General features: G+C 47.9%; 3 protein-coding genes across 16 annotated transcripts in view; 2 read left to right on the plus strand and 1 right to left on the minus strand.

Moving 5' to 3' along the window:
- The window catches only part of UBAP2L (ubiquitin associated protein 2 like), a 36,809-nt gene extending 29,772 nt beyond the window's left edge, over window positions 1-7,037 (minus strand). For all 13 annotated transcript variants that reach the window (XM_066608795.1, XM_066608801.1, XM_066608792.1 and 10 more), the window contains exons 1-3: window positions 6,985-7,037; window positions 1,462-1,591; window positions 1,296-1,373 (exon numbers count right to left, since the gene is read on the minus strand). In XM_066608795.1, the coding sequence (XP_066464892.1) occupies window positions 1,296-1,373; window positions 1,462-1,551 (168 nt within the window). In that variant the 5' untranslated portion in view covers window positions 1,552-1,591; window positions 6,985-7,037. The remainder of the gene's footprint in view (window positions 1-1,295; window positions 1,374-1,461; window positions 1,592-6,984) is intronic.
- A 64-nt stretch (window positions 7,038-7,101) lies between these two features.
- On the plus strand, window positions 7,102-14,437 carry C6H1orf43 (chromosome 6 C1orf43 homolog). 2 transcript variants are annotated; one of them, XM_066608803.1, is made up of 7 exons: window positions 7,104-7,275; window positions 9,140-9,241; window positions 9,318-9,426; window positions 9,503-9,556; window positions 11,859-12,025; window positions 13,721-13,779; window positions 13,860-14,201. In XM_066608803.1, exons 1-7 carry the CDS (start codon window positions 7,198-7,200, stop codon window positions 14,056-14,058), a joined length of 768 nt encoding a protein of 255 aa, XP_066464900.1. In that variant the 5' UTR covers window positions 7,104-7,197; the 3' UTR covers window positions 14,059-14,201. The 2 variants fall into 2 exon arrangements, with proteins under 2 accessions (XP_066464899.1, XP_066464900.1); XM_066608802.1 differs by lacking the exon at window positions 13,721-13,779 and having other exon boundaries at window positions 7,102-7,275; window positions 13,860-14,437.
- A 934-nt stretch (window positions 14,438-15,371) lies between these two features.
- Window positions 15,372-19,186, plus strand: CFAP141 (cilia and flagella associated protein 141). Its single transcript, XM_066605892.1, has 3 exons — window positions 15,372-15,620; window positions 15,839-15,968; window positions 19,001-19,186. The coding sequence occupies exons 1-3, from the start codon at window positions 15,571-15,573 to the stop codon at window positions 19,100-19,102; spliced, it is 282 nt and encodes a 93-aa protein (XP_066461989.1). The 5' UTR covers window positions 15,372-15,570; the 3' UTR covers window positions 19,103-19,186.
- The last annotated feature ends 556 nt before the right edge of the window (window positions 19,187-19,742 follow it).

Below are 19,742 nucleotides of genomic sequence, written 5' to 3' on the forward strand. Positions count from 1 at the left end.
TGGAAGCCGTCCGTTCACGCTATCTTCCGCTGTAGCACAGCGGAAGATAGCGTGAAAACGCTTCCCCGCCCACCACCGCCGCGTCATGTGACGCGGTGGGCGTGTCACATGACGCGGTGGAGGTGGGCGGGGAAGCGTCATGCGGGAGCGAGGACGCCGAATCCGCAGGTAAGTATGGGGTCTCCTGGGGGGCGCCGTGACGGGCTCCGCCGCGGAATTTCGCGGAGGAGCCCGTCACGGCCGTGTGCAGCCGGCCTAAGGCTTAACTGCAACATCCCCCAGCAGGGAACGTCATATGTGCCAATTCTGCAATGTCTGAGACCAGAAGTGTGATGAAGGAGGAAGAGAGACCAGACCTGTAAAATAAACATTCATCACACCCCTTCCAGTTAATAACAGTCACTTTGAAGGAAAAAAAAAAACTATTACGCTTTCACACGGCCGAGAAACTCTTGCATCATCTGTCCATTGCGAGACGCACGAATATGAACCCTTCTTTTGAATCGAGTCATATGCATGAGGAATGTAGGGGGGGGGAGGGGGGGGGGGGGGGAACAAAAAACGCTGCATATCCTATCTTTTCGTGTTCCTTGGAACACATGGCATGGCACGGATGTGCTCGCGAGGTTTCCCATTGAAAACAATGGGAAAAACTTGCTGATCCTCTAACGCGTCTGAAAGCAGAGTCAGACGATTGCTACTTCACAGAAGTGACGGTAGGCATTTTTGCAAAAAAAAACAACAAAAAAAACAAAAAAAAAAACGCCTTGCGTCACCATAAAATTGCGCGTTGGTGAGCGCGATATCAGGCCAAATATTCTCACCTGTGTGTAGGTAGCCTTAGTCTTATAATCTGATGATTAGTGGGGGGGGACCAACCACTGGGATATCCACCAATCATGAGAGCTCAGCCCCGAAAAAGCATGGGCAGTGAAGGTCACTCAAGCGTCTCCGTACTTCAATGGAAGCACTGGCAGTAGTATAGCACCCGAATGCCAACTGGAGCAAAACCGCATGCAAGGCCACTGCTACAGGGGGCACTGGGGCCGAAATCTTGGGATCAGTGGGGTCCAGGTGGTCAGACCCACATCAATAAGTTATCACCTGTCTTGTGGGTATAAATCTCCAGAAACATTGTAGCAAATTATTAAAGCAGACAGATTTGTGCAGCTGCGTTTAACTCAGAAGATTGTCTACACAGAATACATTGTTGCAAACCTTCAGACATGGAAGTAACGCGAACTTATAACAAAGTCCTTTAGGAAACAGTAGATAATACAACGAGGACTTCTCACCTGTTTCACTTCTTCCTCAAAGTCTGCATCGTTCTGGTCGGAGATCATCTGTGCCAGCCGGATCTGTTCGGCAGTGGCCTAAAGAGGAAGAGGAGACATAAAACAGCGAGTGAGTGAGGTCACCTGTCGGGGCGCACTGCGCTGGATGTACGGGAAGCGCCAATACCTGAGGCCTTTGCTTGTGCTGCGTCTGGTTCTGCGTCTGTGTCTGTTCCCAGTTACCCCGGGTGCGGTTTGTGGCCACCGAGGTCATCATTTACAGTATATACAAATAACAGTATTTACAAGTTACAGCTCTGCACAGAAGAGAGAACAGGAGAGGGTTAATGACAGGAACCGCAAGTTGTCAGCAGGTATAATAAGTGCAAGACAGAAGTTATCAGGACTATGAGCTGCAGCCAAAACGCTAAGACCCCCAATAATGTGACCTCCAACCTGCATCATGGTACTGCGTTTACCCCTTTATCTATAATCACCTATATATCATAATCATCATAAACGTGCAGCCAGTGTATATGTATTCGGTATTATACTCCAGAGCTGCACTCACTAGTCTGCTTTGGGAGTCACTGTGTGCATACATTACTTATCCTGTACTGATCCTGAGTTACATCCTATATTATACTCCAGAGCTGCACTCATTCTGCTGGTGGAGTCACTGTGTACATATATTACTTATCCTGTGATGCTCGTGAGTTATATCCTATATTATACTCCAGAGCTGCACTCACTATTCTGCTGGTGGAGTTACAGTGTACATACATTACTTATCCTGTACTGATCCTGAGTTATATCCTATATTATACTCCAGAGCTGCACTCACTACTCTGCTGGTGGAGTCACTGTGTACGTACATTACTTATCCTGTACTGATCCTGAGTTACATCCTGTATTATACCCCAGAGCTGCACTCACTATTCTGCTGGTGGAGTCACTGTGTACATACATTACTTATCCTGTACTGATCCTGAGTTACATCCAGTATTATACTCCAGAGCTGCACTCATTCTGCTGGTGGAGTCACTGTGTACATATATTACTTATCCTGTGATGCTCGTGAGTTATATCCTATATTATACTCCAGAGCTGCACTCACTATTCTGCTGGTGGAGTTACAGTGTACATACATTACTTATCCTGTACTGATCCTGAGTTACATCCTATATTATACTCCAGAGCTGCACTCACTATTCTGCTGGTGGAGTCACTGTGTACATACATTACTTATCCTGTATTGACCCTGAGTTACATCCTGTATTATACTCCAGAGCTGCACTCACTATTCTGCTGGTGGAGTCACTGTGGACATACAATACTTATCCTGTACTGACCCTGAGTTACATCCTGTATTATACTCCAGAGCTGCACTCACTATTCTGCTGGTGGAGTCACTGTGTACATACATTACTTATACTGTACTGACCCTGAGTTACATCCTGTATTATACCCCGGAGCTTCACTCACTATTCTGCTGATGGAGTCGCTGTGTGGGTTACTGCTCCTATACATTGGAGGCATGTGTGGGAGTTAGGGGAACCCTGGCAGGTGATGCCGCACTCCCACCCACATAAAAGCATGGCCGCCGCTGTACAGTAATGACACGCTCCGCACGGAATGCCATGTGACACGAAGAATAACCCGCAACAATGGTGTCATGTGACCCTCCAGCCTTAGACCGGCTTCACCCGGGTGCGAAAGTCGTGTGAGATTTGTGAAGCCCATTCTTTAGCATGTGGTCGCGCACACGAGCGTTTTGTTCCTGCATCGTCCTGTTTTTGTGTATGCCCTTGCATCGCAACACCCATGGCCATCAATCAGGCCGCGGCAGCATTGCGGCACATGCGGTGCGATATTTCCCTATTGAAAACAATGGGTGGGGGGGCACCCTGCAATTTCCCCCGTGGCAGTCAGCCGCGCCAAAGGAGCGCTGCTTCACAAAAACGCCTCAGATCTGCGGGGAAATCTCATGCTGGCACCGAGATTCATGCCCCGATATGGCAGTGGCCCATGTGAAGTTAGCCTTACTGGAGGAAGGCTGCTCGCTGGCATGTGACCCGCGGAGACCACCACGGAGCGTCTGGCCTGACGGCTGACGACAGCTGCAGCAGCACGACTGCCGAGCCTTATGTGGCGGCTATTTAAGGAGATAAATGTGCGGCTGCTCCTCTAGTCCCTGCGTCCTATGGAGATGGCGGGGGGCCGGGCGCTGCTGGAATAGGGGGGCTTCTGGAAAGAGACATCCTGAGGGCCGAAGTCCCCGGTGTGCATTACAGTGCAGGCCCAGAGGCGCCTCTGGTGGAGTGATCGCGCCGCTACACTCTGCAATCCCCAGCGGAATTGGCTGCAAGTGACTCCTAGACACCGGCTCAGTAAAATGAAGACATCTGGCGCCTCTCATGGAGGTCTCTGCTTGCTGTCACTGAACAGAAGCACTGTCATCTACATGCAAGGCTTGAGAACCTGCACAGGACCACGTTCATACGTGTGAATGAGCCACGCGGGTGTGAGGGCGGTGAAGTGCCGTGCGTTCCAAGATGCACGAATATAGAAGGCGTAAACGGGATCTCTGTGTCGTGGCGATGCTACAGATAGGAGATCGCGCCATTATTGCTCACCCATGGAAATCCAGCCTTAGCTGGGCTCCACCATGTGCGGACTTGCAAGGTCTTACGCGATTTTGCTGCGAGCGCATGCGCGGTTTTTATGGTTTTTTTAACATACAAGCGTCTTCAGATTTTCATGCACGTAAAAACGAAGGAAGTCGTTTAACGGATTTAATTAAAAACACTCATGGAAGCCAACAGGCACATGAAGAGCGCCCGCGCCTGGCGACACATTCCGGTTTTTCACACTCATTGACTTGGATGGGGATTCTGATGCACAGAAACACCAAAATAGAACACAAAGAGGGACGAAAACCCCGCAGCGCGTGCGAATGACTGCTTCACTTTAAGAATAGGTCCGAGTTCTGTCTGCCGCAAACTCGGCCATTAAAGGGGTCTCCCACTACCAGACCGCCTGTCGTCCTTGGATGCTGCTGAGCGGGACATGTGACTGCTGCAGCCAATCACGGAGCACGGCAGTGATCCTTCTATAGGCAGTGATTGGCTGCAGCAGTCACATGTCCCGCTCAGCAGCAACCAGGAAGGACAAAGGGGGCAGTTTTAGGTAGTGGGAGACCCCTTTAAGGTGGGGTTACACCTAGAGGAAATGCTGTGGAGTTGGCCTCAAAAGCGCAACCGATTTCAGAAGGTCCTGCGCTCCCTCTCACCTCTGAAGTCTTCGCACTCTTGGCGCTGTCTTCACCGGGCGGCATCTAGTGAGCGAGGCGCCACTGGTCAGATGATGCAGAAGTGACGGGCAGCGCTGCCCTCATTAGAGGCCGGACAGAATTTCCCCACCCATTTCCGCTTAGCGCTGACCTAGGCGCTCTGTCATGGAGGCGGTTTCACGGTCGTGTTGAACCCCACTGATTTGCGCTGGATATTCAGACCGGCGTTATTTACACGTGTAAAGAATTGTCGCATCTCGCATTACGGACTCAGCGGACGGCGTGAACACGCGTCATACCTGTCTGTATGCACGACACCAACGGCGCCTTCTTGTGGGGTTTTGCGTGCACACAAGAGCCAACACGCACCGAACATGCAGTGTCAGCATATTCCACGGACCAACATTGAATGCGTCCTCCGGTTGCGTTCACAGCGGCCATTATTGCGCACAAGTTCAGTCCGAGATGGGCAGAGCTCACAAATAATTAACCACTTGTTGGAAGGGGTTAATAGTCGCCATTTGATAAATCGCTGCAAGTCCTACTTTTTTAGGCGCCATCGCCGGTTATTTTATGCGGAACGAATAAAATGGCATTGCGCTCACGCGGGCGCGGTTTTTTTTTTTTTCCTATTGAAACACGTAAACAAAATCCATTGTAGCGCTTTTTTTTTTGCAAAACGTAGCGAAAAATCACAAGTTTACAAGCGTGACGCCGGACGCACAGAACCCGAACCGATTCATTCACATTAGCGATTTCTCTCGCGACTGAAAAATGTGCGATATTAATCATTTTTTATGGGAGTGAAAAAATACCTATCACACGCTCGCGCCGGCGCGATATTCACGCCAGCGCGGTTCTTCGTTTTTTTCTACTGAAACACGAGATTTTCACAAGCAAGTGCAACAATTGCGGTTTTCCACCGGCACTCACTGTAATTGCACGTTTACAAGCGCGACAAGGGAGCTTCTCAGATCGCCATGGCGCGCTCAGCCGTCAGAATACGCTCGGATGCTCTGGCGCCAGTTCCGCCCGTCTGTCATCAGAAGGGGTTAAATCACCCGAGCGATTTGTCACTCAAACAGATAACGTGAGTTTGAAAAGTCGCCGCGTGTCCGATTCTCAAGACCAAAACGCGGCGCCCCAACATCAATGCACGAATCGATAGCTGTGTGACACTTCTCCCTGCTGAGGGTTTGTTACATTGTACCCAGTGCAGACAATACCCGACATCAGCCTTAAAGGGGAAACGCACCAGTCCGCTCGCTGGTTTTGCCCACTGACCAGGCTGTACACGCATTTTGCCGCAGTTTTTAAGAGGTGGAATTCACGCAGAAAAGTCCACTCCTTGAACACCCCCTCTGACCGCCGCCACACGGGGGCTATGGCGGACCAACACCGCATGTACGAACCCGCGATTTTTATGTGAGTGCGAAAATCATGTGTCCGCGCGTCGCAATACTTTCTGCTTCATTGCAAAAAATGGGTTATTCTAGAACAGGGTGCGCCGCAGCGAGAGAATCACATGGAATCGCACCACTAGAACAATGGGTTAATCTCCCATGTGGCTTCTGCGCCCGTAAACCGTACCGGGAACCGCCGTGTGACGTCGCCTTCAGTTGTTTCCGCCTAAGGGAAAAAAAAAAAAAGGAAGACGCTCCAATTTTGTTCTCCTTCATGATGCAGATTTTCACTGACGCCGTTCCTGGGAGCGCGGTGGGAGGTCAAAAATGGCGCAGTTGGCAGGGTGGATTTTGTCAGAGTGCGATGGATAGAGCAGATGGCGCCGGGCTCTATACTCAATGATCGGACGGAATCAGGAATGGTGAGAGTCACTGACAGCAAGCAGGGGCCGGCCGGCCAGATCTGTCAGAAGCGCAGCGAGGCACCGCGACCTCACGGAGAGCGGCGGCCAGAGACGCCGAATTACACCTACTCTACGCCATTTTTAAACTGTAGCTTATGGAGTCAGAAACCCCCTAAAACAGACGTCTGCGCTGAAGATTGGAGATCAGCGGTGCCGGGCGCTCATCACAAGTGTCACCTGGCTGGCAGGAGGACTACAAGTCCCAGCAGTCTAGGCTCACATGGGACTCAGCCAGGCGGGAAGTAGCCGCCCCATCTGATCACAAACCATCCCGGAGATCCTCAGTGACGGCGGAGAACTGACCGGAGAACCCGTCAAAAGGGAAGCCGACCAGCGGTCGAGCGGAGCGGCATCACGCGCTACTCCAGCCCGAGGCTTCAGCCGGCCTAACAGGCCGCAGGGCGGAAGAGGCCGCGCGGGCTCAGTGGTTTCCCGGGCCGCCGTCCATACCGCGTGCCCGGCCGTCAGAGACGCTTCCCGCCGCGGCCCGTCCCCTGGCGCCCGTTCGTTACCCCCCTCCCACCGTGCGACGAGAAGAACTCCGTCCTTACCTGCGGCTCCTCCGCTCTGACACCACGTGACCTCCCTTCCGCTCCGCCCCCTCACACGTACGCTTAGTCGGCCGCCTGATGTCAAGACGTCGCTGTGCGTTCCACGGGTTGTGCGTCCCACGTCTCGCTTGGGCTGCACGGCGAAGGAGGGGCGTGGTTTCGGGAACAGAGGAAATCGCATGATAGAGGGAGAACGGAGAAAAACGGGCAAAGATGGCCAAGTCGTCGAGCACCAGAAGTAACTGGCTATCCGGAGTCAATGTGGTGCTGGTCATGGCTTACGGCAGCCTGGTGAGAGCGGGGGTCGCAGAGGGGAGGGGTGCTAAACCCAGGAGCTGACAATCTAATGCTAGGAGGGGCTAATAGAGATGCTCGACCCTGGAGCTGACAATCTAATGCTAGGAGGGGCTAATAGAGATGCTCGACCCTGGAGCTGACAATCTAATGCTAGGAGGGGCTAATAGAGATGCTCGACCCTGGAGCTGACAATCTAATGCTAGGAGGGGCTAATAGAGATGCTCGACCCTGGAGCTGACAATCTAATGACAGGAGGGGCCCATAGAGACGCTGGACCCTAGAGCTGACAATCTAATGACAGGAGGGGCCCATAGAGATGCTCGACCCTGGAGCTGACAATCTAATGCTAGGAGGGGCCCATAGAGACGCTGGACCCGGGAGCTGACAATCTAATGCTAGGAGGGGCTAATAGAGATGCTCGACCCTGGAGCTGACAATCTAATGCTAGGAGGGACCTATAGAGATGCTCGACCCTGGAGCTGACAATCTAATGCTAGGAGGGACCTATAGAGATGCTCGACCCGGGAGCTGACAATCTAATGACAGGAGGGGCTAATAGAGACGCTGGACCCGGGAGCTGACAATCTAATGACAGGAGCGGCTAATAGAGACGCTGGACCCGGGAGCTGACAATCTAATGACAGGAGGGGCTAATAGAGACGCTGGACCCGGGAGCTGACAATCTAATGACAGGAGGGGCTAATAGAGACACTGGACCCGGGAGCTGACAATCTAATGACAGGAGGGGCTAATAGAGACGCTGGACCCGGGAGCTGACAATCTAATGACAGGAGGGGCTAATAGAGACGCTGGACGCGGGAGCTGACAATCTAATGACGGGAGCGGCCCATAGAGATGCTGGACCCTAGAGCTGACAATCTAATGACAGGAGGGGCCCGTAGAGGTGCTGGACCTGGGAGCTGACAATCTAATGCTAGGAGGGGCCAATAGAGGTGCTGGACCTGGGAGCTGACAATCTAATGCTAGGAGGGGCCAATAGAGGTGCTGGACCTGGGAGCTTACAATCTAATGACAGGAGGGGCCCATAGAGATGCTGGACCCTGGAGCTGACAATCTAATGACAGGAGGGGCCCATAGAGATGCTCGGTCCTGGAGCTAACAATCTAATGCTAGGAGGGGCCCATAGAGATGCTCGACCCTGGAGCTGACAATCTAATGCTAGGAGGGGCCAATAGTGACGCTGAACTCGGGAGCTGCCAACCTAATGCTAGAAGGGGCTAATAGAGATGCTCGACCCTGGAGCTGACAATCTAATGCTAGGAGGGGCCAATAGTGACGCTGAACTCGGGAGCTGCCAACCTAATGCTAGAAGGGGCTAATAGAGATGCTCGACCCTGGAGCTGACAAGCTAATGCTAGGAGGGGCCAATAGAGACGCTGAACTCGAGAGCTGACAATCTAATGCTAGGAGGGGCCCATAGAGATGCTCGACCCTGGAGCTGACAATCTAATGCTAGGAGGGGCCAATAGTGACATTGAACTCGGGAGCTGACAATCTAATGCTAGGAGGGGCCCATAGAGATGCTCGACCCTGGAGCTGACAATCTAATGCTAGGAGGGGCCAATAGTGACATTGAACTCGGGAGCTGACAATCTAATGCTAGGAGGGGCCCATAGAGATGCTCGACCCTGGGGCTGACAACCTAATGCTAGAACGGGCCAGTAGAGATGCTGGGGTGTGCAGACACTGAACATCCGGGGGCAGCAGGGTTGTGGTGAAGGTGTGTAGACACTGATGAAGCCGGAGATGCCGGGAGATTTTAGCTCTGGCTTCCGCAGTGTCTTCAGGTGTGGATACAGCTGGGTCCCTGCGTCGTTTAACCCTTTGTCTTCGGCAGGTGTTTGTCCTCCTGTTCATCTTCGTGAAGAGACAGATAATGCGATTTGCCATGAAGTCTCGTAGAGGCCCCCACGTCCCTGTAGGACACAATGCACCCAAGGTACAACGCCTAAACCTGCAGCTCGGGGGCGCTCTGTTCACTACTATCCGCCATCCTCATTCTCTCTCTCTTGCAGGATTTGAGGGAGGAAATCGACAACCGACTCTCCAAGGTGCAGGACATCAGGTTTGAGCCGCGACTTCTGGCGGAGGGAGACGAGCGGATGCTGCAGCTAAACACTCCAGGTCAGGGCGGTCACCTCCAACATGCTGGCTTTCTCTGCCGGTGACCTGTCTAACGTCCCGTGTCTGTCTCTTCCAGGCTGCTACAACTATCTGTACAGGATGAAGACGCTGGACGCCGTAAAAGATTCTGGTAAATGTCTGCACAGGACGGGCGCGCTCTCTCACTGCTCGCTTTGTTGTTTTGCACGTTCTTGCACCCTCGTTTGGGCTCTCTCTTGGCATCCCAGATGAGAATCCCTGCCCTACTTGCTGCCTTCTGTGGTAAATATATGACAGATGGTATCAAGGACCTTTAACCCTTTCCAATCCAATTTATATCCTAGTTTTCCTAGGGGGCTCACTCTTTTTCTGCCATTATAAAACGGCGCTATCTGCTGGCTAAAGCCAGTACTGCATGAGGTGACACGTTGGATAGGCTCCGACAGCAGTGAGGCTGGCAATGTACAGTAAGAGAACCCCGACAGACGTATTCCAACATCAGAGCTGTGCAGCCTTAAATCATAATGTCTTTAGACGTCAGACAGTGGATTTGAAAGGGTTAATGTACTGCATTTGGGTGGCGCCATTCTTGCATTGCCCCCTTATCGCAGATACTATTTGCACTGTATGACTCAGCCTCTTAGTGGAGCTGTTCCTTAATCATCTCCCTTTCTCCTTGCAGACACCCTTTGCACTGTATGACTTGGTCACTTGGTGGCGCTGTTTCTTCATCCTTTCAGTATGACAGGTCTGAAGGAGGTCAAGAGGGATGTCAGCCTCCGAATCATAATATTAAAATTTTTTTTAAACTTTTGCTTCTGTTCACAGGCGATATATATTTTTTTGACTGTGTTTCCCGCGGCAATAATCCGGCTGCGGGGAACGCAGTGAACGCTTTCCACGAGCAGAGAATCATAGCGATTCTCCGCTCGCAAGATTTACCCTTTAAGGACATGGCCTATTTTGGGCTTAAGGACACAACGATTTTTGGCGGATTTTCTTTTCCATTTATCAAGTCATAACATTTTTATTTTTCCGTCGACGCGGCAGTATAAGGGCTTGTTTTTTGCGTGGCGAACTGTAGTTTGTATCGGTGCCACATTTGGGTACGCAGACCATATTGTAAAACTTTTCCTTTTTTTTTTTTATGAGAGCAGGGAGAGAAAATGCATCAATTCTGCCATAGATTTTTTTTTACAGCGTTAATCATGCAGCATAAATGACACAATCCATTTTTTTCTGCGGGTCGGCACGGTTACGATACCAAAATTCTTACTTTTTTTTTTACAAATTTTTTTTTTTTCTTTCATTTTTTTTAAATCCTTTTTTTTATTTATTTATTTATTTTTTTTTACACAACTTGTGTCCCTCTGGGGGACATACAGCACTGCCCTGATGATCGCTGTGATAAGGCATGGCAGAGCTACTGCCCTGCTATGCCTTATCGCTTATACAGCGATCTCAGGCACTGGCAACACAGGACGCCAGTGTCTGGCGTCCTGTTGCCATGGCAACAGGCCGGGCTCTCTGCGATTATATCGCGAGAGCCCAGCAACTTCACAGAGGGAGCGCACTCCCTCTGTGAACCCTTACCATGCAGGGAAGGGGTTAACAGTGGGGGTCGCATCTCCAATGCACCCCCGCTGTTGCAGTGGGACGCCGGCTGTGACTGACATCCGGCTCCCGCTGCGGGATAGCGCGAGATCATATGTGATCTCGCTCTATCCCTATGACGTAAGGGTACGTCATTTTGCGGTAAGTACCCCGCTCCCATGACGTACCCTTACATCATGGGGAGGGAAGGGGTTAAATTGCAGTATGCCATGATTCTCCGCGGTGAGCAGAGAGCCGCCGGCTCTTCCCGGCAGCATCTCCCGCGGCGGAGATCTACCACGGGATATCGCTACGCCCATGGACAGGAGCCCTTAGAACTTCAGAACTTGACTTGTAATAATGTTGACATCCACTAGGTGGTGCTGCATCTCCTTCAATGTGCAGGTTGAAGGAAAGATAAGACACATCATAAAACTGTCCTGTGCCCAGTGGACTGATTTACAATATATGTCTCCACTCTGTCTGTTTTTGAGTGCAAAAGAGTCTCAAATGCCTGTGTGTGTGAACATTTATTTAGATCAACAGGAATGTGTTCTCCTCCCCTCTGTATGTTATAATTATGTGCCATCCAAACTAGTTTCATTCATTAGCCTGACAAAGGGGGTGAGATATCCCTGAAAGCTCGCTGTAACATCATGTATTTTTGTTAGCCATTAAAAGGTATATCTACAAGATCACTTGGTTTCTCTCACTGAGAAAAATCACACATTGCTCTACTGGCTAACACGGTACCAGACCTTTTTTTTCGTTCATCCTCTCTCCTTGCAGACACTCTTTGCACTGTATGACTTGGTCACCTGGTGGCGCTGTTCCTTCATCGTCTCTATCTCTCCTTGCAGACATCCCCTTCCAAGAAAACAACAAATTCCCTAAATCTTCAGTGGGAAAGAATTTCCAAGCCTACATGCTGGAGATGAAGAACGCCAGCTCGCCCTACAAGGGGGTGCGGAAGACCTTACTGGACACCCTGACGGAGGGGTATGACGCTGCACGTTGTGGGACTGGGGTAAGAGCCCGCCCTCCCGTCCGCCCCAGGCGCTCTGATGGAAACGTCATGGTTCTGCGGGGGCGTGACAGAACCTGACTGAGAGGAGTACCACCGTAACTGGCTTTTTAACTCCTTAGTGACCTGCCTATTTTCATTCTAAGGACGCAACAATTTTGGGGGGATTTTCATCTGCACTTTTCAAAAGCCAAAATGTTATTTTTCCATCAACACAACCGTATAATCGCTGTTTATTGCGTGGCAATCTGTAATTTTATTGGTACTGAGCTTTTGGGAACATAAAATGTATTGTAGAAATTTTATTATTTATTTTTTTTTTTTAGAGGGCAGAGAGAAAACGTAAATTCATTGCGATATTTATTTTTTTTTTGCGTGATGAGCTGTAGCTTATGCTTGGTACCATTGGGTTGTACATACAACTTTTTTGATCACTTTTAGTGTGTGTGTTGTTGTTTTTGTTTTTTTTTATTGACCATAAGGCCGGCTGCACACGGCTGTGACGGGCTCCACCGCGAAATTCCGCGGCGGAGCCCGTCACGGCGCCCCCCAGAAGACCCCATACTTACGTGCGGATCCGGCGTCCTCGCTCCTGCATGACGCTTCCCCGCCCACCTCCGCCGCGTCATATGAAGCGGCGGCGGTGGGCGGGGAAGCGTTTTCACGCTATCTTCCGCTGTGCTACAGCGGAACATAGCGTGAACGGACGGCTTCCATTGACTGCAATGGAAGCCGTCCGTGCGTACACCTACGGCAAATAGAGCATGCTGCGGGTGAGGACGGGAGATTTCACGGTGCGGAATTCCGCACCGTGAGCACTGAGCTATTAGGTTCAATAGAACCTAATAGCTGCGGGCAACGCAGCGGATTTCCGCAGCGAATTATGCGGCGGAAATCCGTTCGTGGGAAGGAGGCCTAAAGCCTCATGTCCATGGGAAAAATTGGATTTAAAAAATCAGTGTGGATCATCCGCGCCCATAGGTGATCATTGGGCACCTGCAGGTAATGAAATCCCTCGACTGTCCTCTTTTCCCAGTGTACAGATCGCAGCGCATGGGAAAATAACCGCAGCATGCTCCATTTTCACCCGGTTTCCCGCACGGACGGCTGCGGTTCCATGGGAAAGCAGGAGTTTAAAAAAAAGGAGGGGGGGGGGGCGGGAAATGCTGCCGAGCGCATCCGCCATGCAGAAGAAAGAAGATGCGACTGAGGAGAGCCTTGCAGCATCCGGACAGGTGATTAAAATGCCATTTTTGGCCTCATGGCTGCGGGCACGGCTATAAACCGCTGCGGGATTCTTCCCTAGGAATCCATACGTGTCCGTGGACATAAGGCCTAAAAGTATTTTGGCGCAGTTTTTTTTTTTTTTGCCATGTAGGATAAAGAGAGTGTTTAAATCTATTGTATGGGTCATTATCGTCCCTCCGCAGTTATATAATGGAACAGCAGTGATGTCCCCCCCGCCCCCTCTCCTTTCCCCCCCTCATCCTGTGAGCCCTTTACATGTAACTGCAAGGCTTGGTGCTCGCTGTCCATCACGGCCAGTTCCAGCTGCCAATGGCTGAGCTCAGCTGATGGTCTATGATGGAAGTGTACACCCATTCATGGGAACCCCTTCGCAGCAGGGACTAATCTTATGTCCTTGGGTAGGAAGGGGTTACCATTTGGACATCGCTTGTTTTCTATTGTGTTTTCCAGATTTACGGTAAGACGGACCACGAGAAGTTCGTGGAGGCGCTGGCGGAGCTGTCGGCATTGTAAGGGGCTTGTTGTAGTAGTCATTGCTGTTGTGCGGGATGCTGGATTCCTCATCTCTCCCTTCTGCTTTTTCCATCAGCGTACAGTCCAGGGAGGCAGGAAATCAACGGCACCGCCAGTCTGCCGCCAAAGACCTGACCGCGTCTCCGGAGAGCTCCGGTACCCCAACCATCCAGGTGACCTACCTGCCGTCCAGCCAGAAGAGCAAGAGAGCCAAACACTTCCTGGAACTGAAGAGCTTCAAGGACAACTACAACACTCTGGAGAGCACCCTGTGAGCGCCCCCGTGTGGTTAGCTCCAACAGCACAAGAGTGGCAGTCATGGGAGGAGCTGCGCATCTTCTGGCACGGATCGGAAGATGATGGCGCCCATGCTGGAGTTCTCCCTGCTCTCACCTGTGCTTCTAGGACGGCAGACAGATGGCGGTCAGCCACTTGTGTAGAGAGCAGCAGTATGGCGGATGTCACTGTGACGGACCTGAGGGGCAACGTACTGCCATCTGCAACACACCTGTACATACTGTATTATACTGTGTATATATGTACATGGGACTCCGCAAGGTTCTTCGTTCTGTAGATGTAAACCTTGTCTCTTCTTTTACTTTACACCTGAGGGGGGTGGTATTCTTCATGTAACGCAATAAATGACTGAATCCATATCTGTCTGTAATCCTTATGCAGGTACTCTATCCACATCACAGCAGCACTAGGGGGCAGTGTTCTAGTACTTTTATATACACAGCAGAATAGTGAGTGCAGCTCTGGAGTATAATACAAGATGTAACTCCGGATCAGTACAGGATAAGTAATGTATGTACACAGTGACTCCACCAGCAGAATAGTGAGTGCAGCTCTGGAGTATAATACAGGATGTAACTCCGGATCAGTACAGGATAAGTAATGTATGTACACAGTGACTCCACCAGCAGAATAGTGAGTGCAGCTCTGCAGTATAATACAGGATGTAATTCCGGATCAGTACAGGATAAGTAATGTATGTACACAGTGACTCCATCAGCAGAATAGTGAGTGCAGCTCTGGAGTATAATACAGGATGGAACTCAGGATCAGTACAGGATAAGTAATGTATGTACACAGTGATGCCACCAGCAGAATAGTGAGTGCAGCTCTGGAGTATAATACAAGATGTAACTCCGGATCACTACAGGATAAGTAATGTATGTACACAGTGACTCCACCAGCAGAATAGTGAGTGCAGCTCTGGAGTATAATACAGGATGTAACTCCGGATCAGTAGTGGATAAGTAATATATGTACACAGTGACTCCACCAGCAGAATAGTGAGTGCAGCTGTGGAGTATAATACAGGATGGAACTCGCACAGACTCTTGTGTGCGTGACATCTCCGTCTCTGCCCTTGTATCCTCCACACTTAGCAATCTGTCTCATCATGACAACCTTTTATAGATTCTAAGCTCTGGATGGAAATGAGAAGGTTTCTGTTCACTGACAGCAGTGAATTACACAGGAAGCATATCAGGAGTGTGGATAGTGCTCTTCTCTGTCCGTGTCAATAAAGTTTGCTTAAACAATCAGGAAGTGATGTCCTGTTTAGAAGTTTGCTTGTTTCCATGACAGCAGAGTCCTGAAGGGGAAGAGTCCAGTGGAGTTGTAAGATGAGGGCACACATGTAAATCATCTCCTGAAATACTCTGCTGTGGTGTTCTGCCCTCTAGAGGCTGGCAGCCTGTACTCTACATACTGCCATTAGCCGGAGGATAGCTGCAGATTATAACCAACCGCCTCCGAACACTCCGTGATTATCCCTAATGTTCCACAAGGAAGATCTCCTAAACTGTGCAGAGATGGCACTGAAGCGGTAATATATCACTTATATGTGGAGAGCGATGATGTCACTGCTGTCATATATCACTTATGTTGTGGAGAGCGATGATGTCACTGCTGTCATATATCACATGTTGTGGAAAGGGATGATGTCACTGCTGTCATATATTAGTCTTATAGATATTTTTACACTTTTCATATATATTAAGAAACCTCTATTTATAATGTGGTTCATTCCCTTCGGGTCTGCAGTCAGCAGGATCTCCAGTTGCTGCATGAATGGAAGGAGGACTCCAGGGGGGTTACTGCCGCTCGCAACAGGAATCACCACAACGCCCAGAAAAAAGAGGAGGTCCAGATGGCAAATAAGGAACTTGTAATGGTAAGCATTAGTGCCTCATTATACTGAAAATGACCCTCCAGCCCGGACCTCTAAATTATCATGTAAGACAAAACTTTCAGGGAATAATTATTTTTTCTTTGAACTAGCTCTTCTGCCCTTTCTGCTTTATTCCTTTCCCTTTTACCTTTTTTTTTACTATAATACTGCCCCCTATGTACAAGAATATAACTGCTATAATACTGTTCCCTATATATAAGAATATATCTACTATAATACTGCCCCCTATGTACAAGAATATAACTACTATAATACTGCCCCCTATGTACAAGAATATAACTACGATAATACTGCCCCCTATGCACAAGAATATAACTACTATAGTACTGCCCCCTATGTACATGAATATAACTACTATAATACTGCCCCTATGTACAAGAATATAACTACTATAGTACTGCCCCCTATGTACAAGAATATAACTACTATAATACTGTCCCTATGTACAAGAATATAACTACTATAATACTGCTCCCTATGTACAAGAATATAACTACTATAATACTGCCCCCTATGTACAAGAATATAACTACTATAATACTGCCCCCTATGTACAAGAATATAACTACTATAATACTGCCCCCTATGTACAAGAATATAACGACTATAATAATACCGCTTATGAACAAGAATATAACTACTATAATACTGCCTCCCTATGTACATGAATATAACTACTATAGTACTGCCCCCTATGTACAAGAATAACTACTATAATACTGCCCCCTATGTACAAGAATATAACTACTATAATACTGCCTCCTATGTACAAGAATATAACTAGTATAATACTGCTCCTATGTACAAGAATATAACTATAATACTGCTCCCTATGTACACGAATATAACTACTATAATACTGCCCCCCTGTGTACAAGAATATAACTGCTATAATACTGTTCCCTATATATAAGAATATATCTACTATAATACTGCCCCCTATGCACAAGAATATAACTACTATAATACTGCCCCCTATGCACAAGAATATAACTACTATAATACTGCCCTCTATGCACAAGAATATAACTAGTATAATACCGGCCCCTATGTACATGAATATAACTACTATAGTACTGCCCCTATGTACAAGAATATAACTACTATAGTACTGCCCCCTATGTACAAGAATATAACTACTATAATACTGCCCCTATGTACAAGAATATAACTACTATAGTACTGCCCCCTATGTACAAGAATATAACTACTATAGTACTGCCCCCTATGTACAAGAATATAACTACTATAATACTGCCTCCTATGTACAAGAATATAACTACTATAATACTGCCCCCTATGCACAAGAATATAACTACTATAATACTGCCCCCTATGTACAAGAATATAACTACTATAATACTGCCCTCTATGCACAAGAATATAACTAGTATAATACCGGCCCCTATGTACATGAATATAACTACTATAGTACTGCCCCTATGTACATGAATATAACTACTATAGTACTGCCCCTATGTACAAGAATATAACTACTATAGTACTGCCCCCTATGTACAAGAATATAACTACTATAATACTGCCCCTATGTACAAGAATATAACTACTATAGTACTGCCCCCTATGTACAAGAATATAACTACTATAGTACTGCCCCCTATGTACAAGAATATAACTACTATAATACTGCCCCCTATGTACAAGAATATAACTACTATAATACTGCCCCCTATGTACAAGAATATAACTACTATAATACTGCCCCCTATGTACAAGAATATAACTACTATAATACTGCCCCCTATGTACAAGAATATAACTACTATAATACTGCCCCCTATGTACAAGAATATAACTACTATAATACTGCCCCCTATGTACAAGAATATAACGACTATAATAATACCGCTTATGAACAAGAATATAACTACTATAATACTGCCTCCCTATGTACATGAATATAACTACTATAGTACTGCCCCCTATGTACAAGAATAACTACTATAATACTGCCCCCTATGTACAAGAATATAACTACTATAATACTGCTCCCTATGTACACGAATATAACTACTATAATACTGCTCCTATGTACAAGAATATAACTATCATAATACTGCCCCCCTGTGTACAAGAATATAACGACTATAATAATACCGCTTATGAACAAGAATATAACTACTATAATACTCCTCCTATGTACAAGAATATACCTACTATAATACTGTCCCTATGTACAAGAATATAACTACTATAATACTGTCCCCTATGTACAAGAATATAACTACTATAATACTGCTCCTGTGTACAAGAATATAACTACTATAATACTGCTCCCTATGTACAAGAATATAACTACAATAATACTCCTCCTATGTACAAGAATATACCTACTATAATACTGTCCCTATGTACAAGAATATAACTACTATAATACTGCTCCCTATGTACAAGAATATAACTACTATAATACTGTCCCCTATGTACAAGAATATAACTACTATAATACTGCTCCTGTGTACAAGAATATAACTACTATAATACGCACCCCTATGTACAAGAATATAACTACTATAATACTGCCTCCTATGTACAAGAATATAACTACTATAATACTGCCCCCGATGTACAAGAATATACCTACTATAATACTGTCCCTATGTACAAGAATATAACTACTATAATACTGCTCCCTATGTACAAGAATATAACTACTATAATACTGTCCCCTATGTACAAGAATATACCTACTATAATACTGTCCCTATGTACAAGAATATAACTACTATAATACTGCTCCCTATGTACAAGAATATAACTACTATAATACTGCCCCCTATGTACAAGAATATAACTACTATAATACTGCCTCCTATGTACAAGAATATAACTACTATAATACTGCTCCCTATGCACAAGAATATAACTACTATAATACTTCCCCCAATGTACAAGAATATAACTGCTATAATACTGCTCCTATGTACAAGACTATAACTACTATAATACTTCCCTCTTGTGGTCCGGTATAATCCAGTGTCTCTGTTTCTCAGATCCGCAGGGTGTCGTTGCGATGCCTCCTGGAGGAAGAGTACCTGCAGTACCAGGAGGAGTTGAATCGGATGGGGAAGACATTCTATGTGCAGAGACTGTGAGATCGGCATTCCTTTTCCACCTCCTGGTGGATGTATATCCCCCCCTTCCTTTTGGCCAGTAAACACTGATAGTGAGAAGATTTATATGATTGTGTTTATCTCCCAGCAGCCCCCACGAGTCTACATTGTACATAAAACAGACAGTCTGCAGCTTCTCCATATATTGTATGCTGATGGCTCTATATGTATTAGTACTGAAAAGTACCTAATCCTATCCTGTGTGATACTGACTGCTGTGCTGTGTATCTAATCCTATCCTGTGTGATACTGTCTGCTGAGCTGTGTATCTAATCCTATGCTGTGTGATACCCCCTGCTGCGCTGTGTATCTGATCCTATCCTGGGTGATACTCCCTGTTGAGCCACGTATCTGATCCGAGCCTGTGTGATACGGTCCGCTGAGCCGCGTATCTGATCCGAGCCTGTGTGATAAGGTCCGCTGAGCCTTGTATCTGATCCGAGCCTGTGTGATACGGTCCGCTGAGCCTTGTATCTGATCCGAGCCTGTGTGATACGGTCCGCTGAGCCGCGTCTCTGATCCGAGCCCGTGTGATACGGTCCGCTGAGCCGCGTCTCTGATCCGAGCCCGTGTGATACGGTCCGCTGAGCCGCGTCTCTGATCCGAGCCCGTGTGATACGGT

Source organism: Eleutherodactylus coqui, chromosome 6 (genome assembly GCF_035609145.1).
Source record: "Eleutherodactylus coqui strain aEleCoq1 chromosome 6, aEleCoq1.hap1, whole genome shotgun sequence".
Taxonomy (NCBI): Eukaryota; Metazoa; Chordata; class Amphibia; order Anura; family Eleutherodactylidae; genus Eleutherodactylus; species Eleutherodactylus coqui.

Excerpts from the sequence above, each read along its gene's own strand:
- CFAP141 (XM_066605892.1), top strand. The coding sequence starts at position 15,571 with ATGTTCCACAAGGAAGATCTCCTAAACTGTGCAGAGATGGCACTGAAG. Across the intron at positions 15,621-15,838 it reads GCAGAGATGGCACTGAAGCG|TCAGCAGGATCTCCAGTTGC; the intron begins GTAATATATCAC and ends TCGGGTCTGCAG. Across the intron at positions 15,969-19,000 it reads CAAATAAGGAACTTGTAATG|ATCCGCAGGGTGTCGTTGCG; the intron begins GTAAGCATTAGT and ends TCTGTTTCTCAG.
- C6H1orf43 (XM_066608802.1), top strand. The coding sequence starts at position 7,198 with ATGGCCAAGTCGTCGAGCACCAGAAGTAACTGGCTATCCGGAGTCAAT. Across the intron at positions 7,276-9,139 it reads TCATGGCTTACGGCAGCCTG|GTGTTTGTCCTCCTGTTCAT; the intron begins GTGAGAGCGGGG and ends TGTCTTCGGCAG. Across the intron at positions 9,427-9,502 it reads GCTGCAGCTAAACACTCCAG|GCTGCTACAACTATCTGTAC; the intron begins GTCAGGGCGGTC and ends TGTCTCTTCCAG.